This window comes from Micromys minutus (assembly GCF_963924665.1).
Source record: "Micromys minutus genome assembly, chromosome: 3".
Classification (NCBI taxonomy): Eukaryota; Metazoa; Chordata; class Mammalia; order Rodentia; family Muridae; genus Micromys; species Micromys minutus.
Window position 1 is genome coordinate 27,797,114 of NC_137972.1, and position 16,014 is coordinate 27,813,127.

A 16,014-nucleotide genomic window follows, 5' to 3' on the forward strand; every position below is an offset into this window, starting at 1 on the left:
ATTAACTGTGGATGCATCTGTTTTCACCATGGAGCCCTCTCTGCTTTCCTCCTTCTCTCCCTGCTCAGAGGTATTGCAGATCATGGCCAGTTTACCTATTTGTTGCAGGTCTTTGGTGGATGGAAAGATCCCATCTCCTCTTCATTGTTTGAACAGAGACTCCTGCCCTCCTCTCTCCCCCTATTCTGTACCCCAACTCCTGCTCTCCCCCTGTTCTGTACCCCAATAACATTTGCTTGCCACGTTTCTAGGTTGGCGCTGAAAATCCTGTGGTTTTACTTTTGGTCCTGTTTCTCTCCTTTCTCTTCTTTGACCTCTCTTCCGTTTTCCTTCTGAAGTAGCTCTATTTCCAAACAAATGACTCACATTTATAGCTAGTCCCCAGCATCTTTCCAAGGTCCAGTTTTAAATCGTACACATATGTAGGGTTCACTTGGGAGATTCACTCCTACCCGCTCTCTCCCACATTAGCGTTCCTTTCCACCCAGAGTAGTCTGAAAGAACCCAGGAGTGCACTGGTTACTTCCTGCTTAGAGAGCATGTGACGTAACTGGAAGAGAAGTCCCTGACTCAGACTGACCCTGTCTGACCTGTAACGTGGACTGCCTCAGCTCTATCAGGCTGCCCAAAGCCTCCTGGGGCAACATAGGTTTTCTTTGGGCAGAAATGCCTGGGAACTTAGAGTCCCCTTTCCTTGTGGCATGACCTCCTCTCTAAGAATAATAACCCTAGGACAGCGTGTCTTGTCGTTTGCTCTAGAGTGAGACTGCTGGGAAGCCAGATAACGTAGGGAGCTGGATGAAGCCAGGAGGATGGAAGAACATAGGCTTAGCTCTTATGAGCAAAAAACGTGCAAAAGAAAGCTACCAGCCTTAGGGGACAAAGAGCTGAGAAGCTCCGTGAGCACTCTCCCTGCTTCCAAAGCCTCTTGCCAAACTCCAGATGCTTATCTCTGGGAGCCCTGCTGAGCAAGCACTGATTTGTCCTTTTGGAGAACTTTCTCTGGAAAACAAAGGGGGCAAATGTCATTGTTTAAAGAAGACAGATCTTGGTCCCAGAGCCTCAACATTCCACCAAGGGGACCGAGACTGTAGGCTCTGACACAAGACTCTTAAAGCTGCCATACCTCCCATGGAGGCAATAATCAAGACTACTTGAGAATGCCACTTGCTCTTTGTACAGAGGCTGCTTACCCAGCAGTCCCCAGACCTCTGGGCATTCTGGACATCTGGTCACATAGTTGTCCATGTACTTCGAAAAGTTTTCCATGGCTTCTCATCTGTTTCCTCTTCCAAGTAAGTGGAAAGTCGACGAAAGCCAGGCAGGCAACTGTAGTAAAGTTGGGACCCTGGTCTTTCCCTCAATGTCTGACTCCTCTGCAGGGCTCTAGGCCTTTATTCCCTTCCTAAGAAGGTTGTAGCCCTCCCACCAACCATTCCCACCTCCCCCAGCCTGTGCCCAGGGAAGTCCTTGATAGCTCCCATCACTTTGAGCAGCATTCTCATCCTGCTGAGACTTTATATTAAGGAGCCTGGGATGGTACATATGAGACACCCCTGAGGGTACTGACTACAGAGGCTTCCTAGACCCAGAGACACTTCTGTCTCATCAGAAAAGCCAAACTTGCCCTGAGGAGTTTGGGCATGACCAGAGCAGGAAAGAGGCTAAACCTGATTTCACCTACACAGAGTCCAGTTCACTGTGGACACTGCATCCGTGATTTGGTCCTTTGGTTATCTCTGAGTTTGAATTCCAGACTTATCAACCACAAGATGACTTCTCTCCCTCCTGATAGGTCCTTCTAGTATACAGAACCGCAAGTATATAGGCCATATATGATATACAATAGACTATATGCTATATACAATATAGTATATATGATATACTATATACTAAACTATAGAAGATGACACATAGTCGGTGTAGTCCAGCCACTTGTCTTACTCACACTCCTATACCCACGGCTACTTCTGCCCTGAGGAAGTGGAAGGATCCTCTGTGGAGGAGGCGGAGAGGGTATGGACCATGTGACCTATGAAAGGCAGGGCAGAAGGATTGCACTGAATGCCTCCCTGCTGCTCCTAACCCAACCAGGCTCCTGGCCGGATGCTGGTGTTTGGAGCTCCCAACAGCAACACTCAGGTGCCAGGACAGTGATTCTAATGGTGATATTGCTCTGTTCTTGTCTGTCTAATATTCCTTTTTAATCCCCGTCCTGCCTGCCCCTCCCTCATGTAGGGTTACTTTAGTGATCCCTGGAATGTTTTTGACTTCCTCATCGTCATTGGGAGCATAATTGATGTCATTCTCAGTGAAACTAATGTGAGTATCACTCTGCCCTCCTCAGGGGCCCTGGTCCTTCCACCTCTCCTGCCTCCTCCACTCCTCCCTCTTTCTTTCTCTCTCTCTCACTCACTCTCTTTGTTTACCTCTTTTTATGTTTTTGTTTTAATTTCTGATTTTACCCACCTCCAGTCATGCTTTTTTATTGAACCTGCCGTCGTCTTGTGAGAGGGGAAAAAAAGCAGAACTCTATTCTCCTTTTTTTCCCACGTGTCCTGGCTACGCCGGGCCCAAGGGCACAGAGCTGAGCGGAGGGAACAGGCTGCACACTGGTTGGGCCAGCCCTGGCCGCCTTCCGGGTGGCTGGTGCCCACCCACCTTGGAACTAACCTAGCTTTTGCCAGGCCTCCCCATCCTGCGGAAACCAGGTTGCCCAGGTTTGAGCCGCCAGCATGTGGAGTGGTAAGAGTGTCTAATACACCGCGTAACCTTTTTCTTCTCTCATTTTTTTTTTCTCTTCTCTCCTTTCTTTCATGCCTCTTTTTGTTTTGTTTTGTTTCATTTTCCTCCCCCCCTGTGTTTTTGTTTTCTCCTCTTTTGTTGGTTTGTCTCCTTCTCTCTTTCCTGGCTTTTCTGCCCCATGCAGCACTATTTCTGTGATGCATGGAATACATTTGACGCCTTGATTGTTGTGGGTAGCATTGTTGATATAGCAATCACCGAGGTACACGTAAGTACATGGCGTCTGTGACCCAGCCCACCCCGCCTGCTCTAACAGCCATCCATGTCCCCCTGCTTTATTTATTGTCTTCCTTTTTTTTTCTTTTTTTTTTAATCTTCTGTGCCCACTGCCTTCTTCCCATTTCATGTTTTAATTCATTCAAATTGGCTCAACTTTGTTTCGTTTTGTTTGCTTTGTTCGGAGATTTCTTTTCCTTTTTCTTTCTTTTTTTTTTTTTAGTTATTTGGTTAATCTTTGGAACGCACTAAGACTTCCTTTAAATGTTGGTTGCTGCATCTTTTTCTCTCGGCCTGGCATGACTCACACCGTATAGGAGGGTGCAGCTATGTGAATTATGGAGGGAGAAAAATGAAGGGTTTTCTTTTTTTTTTTTTTTTTTTTTACAAGTTCTGGGCAACCGCTGGAGCTCGAACCCAAGCCTTTCCTGACCCCAGACTTCATCTCCAGATACCAACTGCCTCCTCTTGGCTTTCCATCCTCATAACAGTCCTACAAAGATGTGCTCTCCAAACAGAACACCCAGAGTTGTCCCTAGGGTCGTGCCTATGTTGTCAGTCATGACCTTCCCTCGAGCTAGAAGATTGTCTTCACATTGAACAGACTCCGCCTGCATTGACTAAAGGCCATTAGCCCATGCTTGACACTTTGACCAAAGGCCATTAGCCCATGCTTAACACTTTGACCAAAGGCCATTAGCCCATGCTTGACACTTTGACCAAAGGCCATTAGCCCATTCTTGACACTTTGACCAAAGGCCATTAGCCCATGCTTAACACTTTGACCAAAGGCCATTAGCCCATGCTTAACACTTTGACCAAAGGCCATTAGCCCATGCTTGACACTTTGACCAAAGGCCATTAGCCCATGCTTAACACTTTGACCAAAGGCCATTAGCCCATGCTTGACACTTTGACTAAAGGCCATTAGCCCATGCTTGACACTTTGACCAAAGGCCATTAGCCCATGCTTAACACTTTGACCAAAGGCCATTAACCCATGCTTAACACTTTGACCAAAGGCCATTAGCCCATGCTTGACACTTTGACCAAAGGCCATTAGCCCATGCTTGACACTTTGACCAAAGCCCATGCTTGACACTTTGAGGGAGAAAGGTACTGGTCATGTTTGAGGTTTGCTTGTCCCCCCTTTTCTGGAAACAGTAAAGAGCCTGGTGATTTGCTGAAAAACTTTTTGGTGGGTTTTCTCTTCCCATTGCCTTGGACACAGGATCCATGTATGAGCCTCATGCCCATGTGAACTCACTATAGAGTGTGAACTGTGCACCCACCTGCTCTCCCTCCCCTTGCCCTTCCCAACCTGCCCCTGGCTCTCAGGCCTCAGGCAGACCCCACAGCAACTGCCCTGTTGCCCTCTCCTCCCCAGAGCTGCCTCCTTCTATACAGTTCCTGCACATGTCTTCTTGTTACCTGGCATGTTTAAGCATCCTCTTTATCTATGAGCAAGTCCTCTAGCAGTTACTCCTTAACATGTCTTGTTTAGTTTTTTGTCATTATTTTCCCATAAGTAAGAGACTTGAAGATGTTTGCATAAGCCTTTGATGGATAGAACCATTGGATAAGAACGCAGAGACCTGATTCTATAATTCAGTCTTAGACGTTTAGAATTCTCTCGCTGTCCTCCATACATCCCACCACCTCCATGCAGCCTGGCCCATTCCCAAGACTGAATGGACATATTCTCTCACTGGTTTGGTTCTCCTCTGTGTAGCCACAGGGCTTAGGAAGGACAATGTCACATTCTTCATGCAGTCCTTTTTTTGCCCCCTTGCTGATGCCTTCTGCTTATTCTATAGCTCCAGCCTCAACTGCCCCTCTGTCTCTGAGACCTTAGGTTTCTGTCTCTCTCTCTCTCTCTCTCTCTCTCTCTCTCTCTCTCTCTCTCTCTGTGTGTGTGTGTGTGTGTGTGTGTGTGTGTGTGTGTGTGTGTGTGTGTGTGTATATTATAGAGTAAGAAAATGAAGAGTTGTTTACAAGTTCTAGACAATCATTGGAGCCTGGACCCAAGCCTTTTCTAACCTCAGTTCATCTCCAGACAGTCTCCCCTCCTGTTGGTTTTCCAACCTCACAACATCCTTTAGACATGTACTCTCAAAACAGAACACCCATAGTGTGCTGCTCTGTGTATATGTGCATTCGGGCACTCACATGCTTATATGCATACATGTAAACCTTTAGGCTTGTCTCTTTCCTGTAAATTCTCAGATGAATAATAACAAAATGAGTCTTTCACAATTGCTGCTAACCTCCTTTCGAATAGACGCCTAACATGTAGTCTGCATGAACCCCAAGTTATGTCCCAGTTGTTATTTAAGTCGCAGAACTTAAAGGCTAGACTCTGTGCTTACCACAGATGCCAGCGCACTGTGCTGCCCTGAGGGTCCTGCAGGGAAAACAGCAAAAGGAAAGACAAGTCATGGGCACTGCCATCTGTATGCAGACAGCACTGCGGATTCCTACAGAACTCAGTGCAAAGATGTGCAGTGGAAAAGCATGGGGAAGAACAGCTGGCTGCTTCCCATGATAGCAGAAGACCCATGGCTCCCCAGGAGTTCCTCCCAGCAGTTTTACTGCTGGCAAAGTTCATAGCTCTCATCCTGCCTTGACATCTCTATTTCTGTTTCCAATTTTAAAAAGGCAAAACAAATATACTGTTCCCTATAAGAAAACGTAGATGTGGCTATACATGTGGGCTCACATAACAGCATCTATCCAAAAGCCTTATGTCAACCGCAGAGATCTATGAAGTAAAAGCTACAGCATCTAAGCAAATTGCATCCTTTCAAAAGCATGATCTTACTAGACCATCTCCTTGGTGTGTTCATAACTTAGAATCCACATGTACCAAGGGTAGCCCTTTTCCCAGCTGCTATTAATTAGACTCATGGAAGTGACCAGTAGGTGCAGCCGATCAGAGAAGGTACAGGTCATCAACAGCCACAAGACAGAAGATTGACAGGCCTGTGACCACAAGTATAACCATAAAATCGTGCATTGGGCCAGCAGCCAGTAGGACAGCCACAAGATAAGCTACCCAGCTCACATTTCTCTGCCTTTGGGTGAGCTGCTACAAGCCCAGTGCCAGGTCTTTCTTAGGATCCCATGGGAAAATCCAGGAAGTCCTGTATCCCTAGCTCCTGCACCAGGCCTTCCCAGACTCCTCTACACACATATTACCATCACAAGCATAAATTCCCAGACCCACGGTCTATCTAGGAGCTACCCACAGTGGCTTTTCGCCTGTAAGCTGTCCCCTCATGGACATGGCCGGCATCCTTTCACTGAATCTTATATTCACCCTTCCTTCCTTCCTCCCTTCCTTCCAAGTGAGTGTCCCTCCCCCATGGGGAAGTCAGCACACACTCATCTCTGTATGCTCACTGTCCCCTTCTATGGTGGACACTTCTTTAGCTACATGGTATTAAAAAGAACCCAGTATTCACGGGTTTGCTTTCTAGCAAGGAAGCAGTAGGTACAGAGTAAAAAGACAAGAAGAAAGCCCTTCAAAGAGGGCTTGTCAGGGGCACCTGGCATATACAAGTGGGACTTTTATATTCAAAGCAACACTGGATTTACATTCCTTTTTGCCCTAAATCTTGAACTCTGACAATGCAAAATGGGGTCCTCCTAACAGCTGCAAGCTGTTTCCAAGTGCCCCTCCAAGGCTCCCCTCTACCATGTAAGGCTGTCTCAAACCCAGGTCTCTGCCCTTCTCCCTGGCACGTTATCCTGTCTAAATCTGTTCTTCCAATGTGAGCTCTGTCGTCAGAGTGTGATGCTGCTCCACTTTGGCAGAGGCTTGCTTCTCCAGACCCACAGTAGGAATAAAACCTTCTAGAAATGTTCCATGGTTGTTCGTGCAGTTCCTGGTAGCATCTTCCCAGAGGACTCCTTGATATCCCAAATGAGACTCAGTTTGAGGGTGTGACCAATAGCCTTTCTAAGCTTTTTCGTTGTGCGTCTGAAAGGATATTGAATGATAGAAAGTTCTAGAAGGCCTCGCTTTCTACATTATAGGTGTGGAGAACCATTTTCAAATTGTATGTTATGAAGTCATGGTTATGTTTTCAGCCCCAGTCTTAGGGTAGTTAGCCCAGGTCCCTAGGCCTCCGTGCATTTGAGTGTGGTAGGATTTGGATGGAGAGGGCTGAGAGTCTCTTGTAGATCCTGGCCTTTGTGATCCAGTTTGGTGAGGTAAGAGTTCTCTGCTACATTTCTAGGACTCACAGGACCACACTGTGCTCACCTCCACCTAGGCTCCCATATGGCTCAGTAGGGCATTATACAAAGACCAGGACAAGAGAGACCCCTCTAAGAAGAGCTGCAGGCACTGGGATAGTACCTGGGAAAAAAAACTAACCCTTGGGGGTTTCTAGGCAAGTTTAGTAAAAGAAACATGGAAAAATAGATAGATGCAAAGTGTTGGGCCACAGAAAAGACCAGAACATGAAAATAAACTAAGAATCTATGGTATTTGCTATGATCTTGGCTGGTTAGGAGGAAGAAAATACAAGAACATGAGACCTAGTTATTGATTCTGTCAGTCTTCAAGACAACTCCATGACTCATGATTGAATCAAGACCAAGGACTTCCCGCACATATGAAATCTAGGCCTAGGCAAGGTGAGCAACCTATCCAGAGTCTTATAGCTAGCTGATGACCCACCTATGATTCAAGCCATTCCTATCAGTCAACTCGTACATGCCCGCAGAGCAACAGCCATGCACTGAGTGTCAGCACAGCATCCCTGAAAGTAGGGATTGGTGGCCACTCGAGCTCTCAACCAGTGCCTTCCTGCAACTGACCTACACAGAACTGCTTGCCAACCTCCCAGTACCGATGCTAAGCCAAGGGATGCTTGCTACCCTTAGGATGCTCACACAAGGCATTTTGTAGGGGCCTCACAGAGAAAGTGGCAGGAAAGAGACTCCAGAAAGAACAGGCATAGAGATTTATGTAATGCACACCACATGCATTGGCCAAATCAACAAAGGCAAGAGACAAGGAGAAAGAACAAGAGAAGGATACAGGGCTACAGAACTGGCAAGAGGACTGGTGTCTGCTTCAGAAAAGAATGAGTTACAGTGCTAGCTCCAGGTCCCTCAACACCATCTCTGGTGCTGCTTTTCCCCCACAGCATCTTTCCACCACAAACCCACAGGCAGGACTTCCAGTTACCAACTGTTCCTTACAGACTTCCTGATAATGAAACCTATTGGATCTTTCTCTGGCTCCAGCTCCTACCTGCATTGGAAAACAGCCTAAACATGGATCTTGATGCCTGTTATGGGTCCACCCCTACAGATATGAGGAATTCACAAAGTATCAAACTAGCAGATATGAACATAGGCTTAAAATGTTTAGCTTGGGGCACTATGGACATCCAATGTGGATGGCTCCAGTCCCCCTATGTAGCACACCAAAGTGTTTTCTTTTGCAGCTAGGAAGGTACTAAAGACCACGATGATCACTTGAGGTTGTCTAGGGGACACCATCTGGCCTGCCTAGGCTTCTTCCCACACAGAACTCATTCAGTGATTACATCCTGACTTTGCTGTGAATGGTGCTTCTGAGACCATGTAAGCACCTTATGTAGGGGATGCTAAGGAGATGCTATTCCAGCCAAGCAAAACTTTCTGCGTGATATGACTTTAAGACTCAAGAAAAAGTTACCCCAGACTTTCTCAGATTTCTTTGTGAAGTCGTCATTACCCGGGCTGGGGAGCCCCAGACACAGGACTCAGAAAACCCTCATCTTGTGTCCTGCTGCAAAGACATGACCTAGGGACTATCAAGCTAGGGCATGATACTAAAAAAATAAAATGCCAGAGAGGTAATCAGACCTCAGCCTGCATTTTGAAGTAAAATATAAATGAAGTAGATGATATCTTAATCCAGGCAACAAAAGGCTAATAAAGAAAGAAAACAACAGGAGGGATGGTAACCCTGGTGAATAAGAATCCCCAGTGTCTGAGTGGTTAAGAATAAACTATTTCTTTGTGATAGCTACAGGCTGGTTTAGTGAGACCAGCTAAACTGATAAATTTTCTGAATTGCCTCCATCTTATTTAAGATGAGATGGACCCAGATGTCCTTTAATGGCTTACCCAAGGTCCTTGGAAGTGGTGGGTAGATGGGCGGACATTAGGTTGTTCCTAGGACCAAAGCAACAACCCAGAACAACTGCACAGCAGAACTCTGGCATGTCTACCAAGCAGATGGCCTCCGTCTGTCTCTCCCACTCCACTGCTGGTTCCTCGGAAGCACATAGCCCTTTATCTAGCAATCTGTAAGCAAAAGCCCTGGACCAGCCAGAGGCTGGAGGGGTGTGGCCAAACAATATACTCAGAGACATAGGCTTGACCATCATGACAGCTGACTCATGCCAATGGAAGAGAGGCTTGGGTGCTTGGACAAGAAATGTCCTGTGTGTGTGAGTGTGTAGGTCTGTTCATCTGTTTCTGTGTCCTCTATCCACTCAGTAGCTATACCCTACTGACCCATCCCCTCCAGACATGCAGCCTGGCAATCTGAACAGCACTGACATAAACCATGTGCTGTCATGCCTAGGGAAGGCCCTTCTGTCCCTTCCTCACTCTCTCTACCATCCCCAAAACAATCAAAACCAACTCTCTATGGGAAGAAAATAGTTTGTTAATCAATTGCTAAGAAGTATGTTACCAAGAAGTATTTTCAGACTGCAAGGAATATGTCTAACTATGAACAGTTCTTTCCTTCAAAAATCCCATTATGTGTTTCCTTGTGTATACCTTAAGAACAAAAGCAGGGGTAACATCTGAAAGTAGAAGACACAGGCCTAGGCCACAGCACCAAAGGGTGATATCAGTCAGGGATGATGGCTGTATGCCAGAACCCAGTGTTGGAGTATCTCCCCAGGAAGATTACCAGAGAAACTGGGACAGGAGGGGCCTTGTGCTCCTGTGAACTACTGTCACCAGGACAGCTCAGCCATCTAGCCCAGGAAGGCAACTTCTTTGGGCACAATTGACATTACCCTAAATTGTGCACAAGGCCTTGCATGTCAATGGCCAAGGGTCTCTGTCTCCGAACTGAGCTCTAGGCAAGGCCATGTCCAGCCTGAGCCTGATCTTTTAGAAAAGCTCCATATGGAGAGGCCTAAAGGACTGCCTCCTTAGATCATCTCTTAGATGAAATTGGAATTCATCCTTCTCCAATCCAAGGAGCTGCCACTGTGAAGCTTCTTTGCTTAGCTGTGTGTGGGCAACAGTGGGCACACATCAGCCAGGGTTTGTCCTTCAGCCAGCACTTCATAGAGCAGACCAAAATATAGAAAGTGGCAGTCCTCAAAGGTTTGCCTGAAACAGGCTGACCTGAGGAAAAAATCAATAGACAAAACTTGAGCTTCCTCCACAAATCTGGAAGACCTCACTTCCTCCTCCGTAATTGGGCTGAGTTGCTCCACTCACAGACAGAGGTGGTCACTGAATAGAATAGGAGAATCTCGTGGGTCCTTGTTGGCCATGTGGCCCAGTGACACCCAGCCCATGTTGTCATTGGAGTTCCTCACCCTGCCAGGCCCACGCTTGTATATTTCTTTCACCTGTTTCCTTATGCCCTGTCCTACCACTGTGTTGTTCCTCTGTTAGCCAAGACCTAGAATACCAGGCTCTTCGTTGGAGACTCATTACAGCTTATCTCTGTCTGCCTTTCTTTAAAGCCAGCTGAACATACCCAATGCTCTCCCTCTATGGTAAGAACAACCCTCCAGACCACATTTCCAGCTTCTGTGACCCCCCCTCCCTCTAGCCACCCCAATTTCCAGAGCCCTGGGAACCCAGCCCAGCTCCCATTGCATGGGGCCACCATGTCCATTGTGTGCCTTACCTGCCTGTGCTCACGTGAGCTGTGCAAGGGTGTGTGTACAGTGGTGTTCCTCTACTTTCCCAAACATCCTTTGGGTGGTGAGTCACTGTCATCCACTGAGAGAGAACTGGACCCATGCTATTTCCTGTTAAACGTCCCAAGGACAGTGTGTTCCATGTAATGTAGGAATTTGTGGAGGATGCTTCTGAGAACTGTGACTAGGGCTCCAGGGAGAAAACAGAAGCAAGTGTGGGGTCCGGCTAGAAGGAAGGGCAGTTCTCATTAGTTCTATAATGACCTTCTTTGCTATGGCACAGGGCTGGCCCTCTAATCTCTCTGCTGTCACCCTGGACCTTAGTCTTAGGTCTTTCTAAGTTCCTCTAGTTCATTACATGTGCACTAGAATCATTTTTCTGTAACATGGGAAGCAGGAAAAGAAACCACCTGAACCACCGCTGATAGAAGAATGTCCATGTCTTTTGGCGGAGTGGTAGCCATGCCTCAACCTTGAAGTCTCCTAGGAACGGCTTCCCCTAAGAGCTCCATCACAGCTTTCAAACCAGGCTAGAGATTCCCCAAACCCGTGACAGCTAGATCAAGAGATGTAGCTGGGTCCCCATAGCAGTCCACCTTGGCCAAAAGGCTGCCTAGGAAATTTCTGTTTTGTTTTGTTTTTTTTTTTTTTTAACTCAGCAGACTTAAGTGTTCCAGTGGTATAAGCTTTATGAAGGCTTCGCACCCACAGCTGAAGCACCCCACTTAAGTTTGGCTTTTGTTTTCTTGTGGGTGTTTTCCCCCCTTCTTGAACATGGCAGAATTAACAGCTAGTCAAAGCTGTGAGCTCCCTGTATGCTACTCGAAAGAGCAAGCCTCCTTCTAAGGACAGAAGATAGAACTTAGAGGAACCAAATATGGAGGCTGATTTGGAAAATCTATCCCAATCTATCCTGTTCTGCCTCCTTTGGGGGTGGGGATAATTGTCATGGAGACTGAATATGTCATTACTCCAGCCTATTGCTGGTGCAGATATCCCTCCAGATGGACTTGAGATGAAACCATGCAGACCTCAGGGATGGACCAGAAGCCTGTAGAAGAACTGGAAGGGCTTGTGGAGCCTCAGCCTCCTCAGGGAGGGCCCGATGTAGAAACACTCTCAAGTATAGCAAGAGGACACCTTAAAGGGACAGAACAGGACAGGACAGGAGAGCAAAAATCTTAAGACCCTTCCTTCAAGGGGTATCTGGGATGGGAGCCATAACAGGAAATTCTCGGGTCCTTTCTCTCCTGGTGCTGCTCCCAACAGGGCCGGGTAGGCTGCACTAGCTTCAGGGAAGGCATAAGGGCTCCCATCAGCCCTCAGAGCCTTGAAACACATCTAGTTGCCGACGTGAGCAGGAGGAAATGGGGTATTATCGGTTCTTGTTCTCAGGCATGGGAACAATGACACTTGTGCCCCAGAGACCTGGCTAGGCCTGTGTCTGTACCCGCAGGGTGCTTCAGACTAAGACGCCAGTTATGGACCTTTAGCCATAGATTCTGAGCAGCCCAGAAATCCAGAGCCCTCCTCAGCTCCCTCTACTTCATTGCTGCCTCCATCTCTTTTTCTCTGTCCATGACCACGCAGCAGATACCCTGAGTGGTCGTGTGCCAGGCTCAGACTGGCCTTCCAGACCACGGACCTCTAGGGAAGGTCCGAGGCTATAAAAGGGCAGCAACACTAGAGGCTGTAATGAGGTCTGGGACTGTGGCCCTCCCCTTATAATACAGCAGCCCACTACCACCATTCCCCAGCAGCCATCTGGGGCAGGATCCTGGGAAGTGGAAAGTGGAGACTGGGAGAATGAGATTTGACTGGCCAGCGCATGCTCAGAGGCAATCTCAGCCGGCTGTGTGGGAAGTCACAACCATCCACCCCGCAGAGCTGAGAAGAGAAGAACTTCCGGGTTGCTTTCTTCTAACACAGGATGGCAGGAGCCTCTGAGGCAGTATCTCTGAGCTCAGATTCCAAAGCTTATAATATTTGAAGAACTTAGAATTATGGGAAAGAGGAGGATAGGGAAAATGTCATGGACTCAAGGCTGTGACTTAGCGTAGACCTTAGGGATGGGCTGCTGACCTAGAAAGGTGCTGGCCTCTCACCTCACAGAGAGTTGAGGCCTAAGGAAAGAGTCTAGTGCAGCTAACCCCACCCTGGCCTGCCTCCTCTCAACCAATGGCTGTTTCTCAGAGGACCCCTTCCTGCCCCGCCTTCTTGCTGTGTTAACTGCACCCCCTATTGCCAACGGGTTCTAGAGTGCAGAGGAGAACTCCCGCATCTCCATCACCTTCTTCCGCCTCTTCCGGGTCATGCGCCTGGTGAAGCTGCTGAGCCGTGGGGAAGGCATCCGGACCCTGCTGTGGACCTTTATCAAGTCCTTCCAGGTAACCATGTCCCCTCCCCTATGGAAAGCTTGTAGCGAGACAACCTCCGCTGTTCTCTAGAAATAGACTGACCAAGTGTTCTAATATCACTTTTGCTAAGGCTCCCCAACAGGGGCAGACCAGGAAAGAAATAGCTCCGGCCCAGTATACAGGGCCCAGGGCTGTCTGTCCCTCTGTAGTAAATGGAGGTTGTAAGGCCAGTTCTGAGGAGTGCCTTGTAAGTGTAAAGCTTACGGGAAGAGATGATGTTAGGGCGTTTGGATTCTTGGGAAAGGACTGTAGAAATTACACTGTAGCTGTGTTTCCCGGATGCCACACATCTGCTCTTAGACTGCCGCAGACCTTGAGCATAGAGCGTTGTGCCCCCTGCCCCGGAAAGCCCAAGCTTAACTAGGACACGAAGCCTGCCTCCCTCCAGATGGGCTCAAGGTTGAGACTGTACCCAGAAGACTCTGGGTGTCTTGTGGCTCCTCACCGGCCCTGTTTGTTTCCCTCTCCAAGCTCTTCGCTCTGAGAACAGTGCCGTCCGCAGCACTCCGATGAATGACTTTGAGGTCCAGCTGTACAAAAAGCCACTGTTCTTCTAGTCATGCCCCACGCTGCTGGCCCCTCGACCCCTAATGAGAACCTGGGGCTCCCCACCCAAGACCCTTCGCAGGTCAAAGTGAAGGGAGGTTCTAAGGATTTGAATCTGTGGTCCTAATGGGATCAAGATAGGAGGCTGGTCCTGATAGAGGCCCCTGAGACACCCTAACATTTTCTTATAATGGGGAGTGGCTGGGGTGACCTTGAAGAATTGGACTTGATCAGAGAACCCGCCTTATACTAAAATATTTTCTGATTTCTCGGTGCCATCTAGTGGTACACAGGCAACATAATTCCTAAACCAGAAAGCCAGGTTCCAAGGATCCCATAAGCCATGGCGCCTCCTCTGAAGTGGCCATGGCTCTAAAGGGTATACTGAGTAACTAAATATGTCGAACCAAATCATGTGTGGACTATTGTGTTATGGGTATCACAATCCTCAGGCCATTTAAATGCCACACCTCCTGCTAAATTAGCATTACCGTTTCTCATACTCAGGTCAGGAAACAGGTCCAGAGAGATTAAGTAGTAAGCCCGAGCTCCAGAGCTAGAAAGTGGGGGAAACAAGACACATTTCCCCTCATTAGATGTTTTTATGGCAGGAGTTGCTGACTGCTCATTTCTGTGGAAGTAATTGGATAAAGATGGGATGTGAGCTGCCTCCTCTCCACTTTTCCCTGGTGACTACCATCATCCTGTTGTGTAACCTAACATCACCCCCTCCTTCTTTGTGCAAATATCTGACTGTAGTCTGAGGAGGGCTGCTCCCTGATTGTTCTCAATAAACAGTACAGGGCTATGTAGCGGTAAATAAAAATGTGGTAACCTTTTTATTCTTCGCTAGTGCTGGAGACATTAGGACCACATGGCACTGTGGGGATCTCAGCATCTCAATGCTGACCCCAAGTACTCTCAGACCCAGGTGGACCCCAGCCACCCTCTCCCAACCGTCCCCCTGCCAGCCAGGAATTTAGCTCACATTCCTCCTAGCCCAGTAAAATCATAACTCAACAATCAATAATTTATCAAACAGATTTATATGTTAAATTCTCAACGTACAGTCCATCTGCACAATAAGCTTACAACCAGTTGACAAAGACAGAAACAGCCCACCTAGATAAGACAAATGGAACTATAGAATCCCTTGAAAATATTCATATATACCTATCCCCAATTAAGATCACCTGGGTTGAAATCCTCTTTCCAGAGATCCATGTTGATTCTCTCCTTCACCTTCTCCCCCGCCTTACCAAAATTTTGTTCCCGTCCCACTCTACCGTCCAATCATGTATCGCCTTGACCTAACAAGTGCCAGCCCTCACCTGCATATAAACATCAACCTCCAGGGCTACCTCCATTACTCTGAAGCCTGCTTTTAAAACAAACAAAGCAAAAACAAAACAAGCAAAAACCTGTGGACTGGGATCAGGGCTCAGTGGTAGAGGCCCTCAGCTGCATTCCCAGAAGATAGATGGATGGATGGATGGATGGATGGATGGATGGATGGATGGATAGATAACAGATACATACATACATACATACATACATACATACATACATACATACATACATACTAGACAGACTCCTGAACTGGAAAGCCAGAGACCACCTCTTGGGTTCTCTCCTTGGTGCTCAGTCCTCCTTAGCCAAACAGCAGCTGACTGCTTGGACTTGAGAATGCAATGTTTTCTGGAGAAGGATCATGCTGGCCTGTACCACGGATCTCATAGCCCCTCTTTGCTTCCTTCTAGGCTCTGCCCTATGTGGCCCTTCTGATTGTGATGCTGTTCTTTATCTATGCAGTGATTGGGATGCAGGTATGAGAAACTCTGCCTCCTTGGTCCCCTCCCAGCCCCCAGGACCATACCCTTTCTCCTTTCCTCCTGATTTTTGTTCCTGCCTGTCATTCAATGTCCAAAGAGCTGGAACTTCCCCAGTAGGATATGGTATAGGCAAGAGAAGGCGCAGCAATCCCTCCCATCTTATAGAACCGGATTCAGTTCTGCAAGGTGAAAATACTCATGAATTAAGCAGTGGGCTTTAGGAGAGAACAGCCTCACCTGAGAGACAGTAGGAAGTGGGTGTGTCCCACTAGCCTCCCCTGCTTTGTCCACATCTGA

The 16,014-nt window shown here is 47.6% G+C and overlaps 1 protein-coding gene across 26 annotated transcripts in view; it reads left to right on the forward strand.

Moving 5' to 3' along the window:
• Positions 1 to 16,014, forward strand: part of CACNA1C (calcium voltage-gated channel subunit alpha1 C) — a gene marked incomplete at its 5' end in the record, with an annotated part of 581,859 nt that overhangs the window by 538,840 nt on the left and 27,005 nt on the right. For 9 of the 26 annotated variants that reach the window (XM_080914120.1, XM_080914140.1, XM_080914141.1 and 6 more), the window contains 4 exons: positions 2,239 to 2,322; positions 10,743 to 10,775; positions 13,181 to 13,309; positions 15,646 to 15,711. In XM_080914120.1, the coding sequence (XP_080770246.1) occupies positions 2,239 to 2,322; positions 10,743 to 10,775; positions 13,181 to 13,309; positions 15,646 to 15,711 (312 nt within the window). Of the gene's footprint in view, positions 1 to 2,238; positions 2,323 to 2,929; positions 3,014 to 10,742; positions 10,776 to 13,180; positions 13,310 to 15,645; positions 15,712 to 16,014 lie in introns of all 26 variants that reach the window. The other 17 variants (XM_080914139.1, XM_080914132.1, XM_080914123.1 and 14 more) reach the window with 7 other exon arrangements.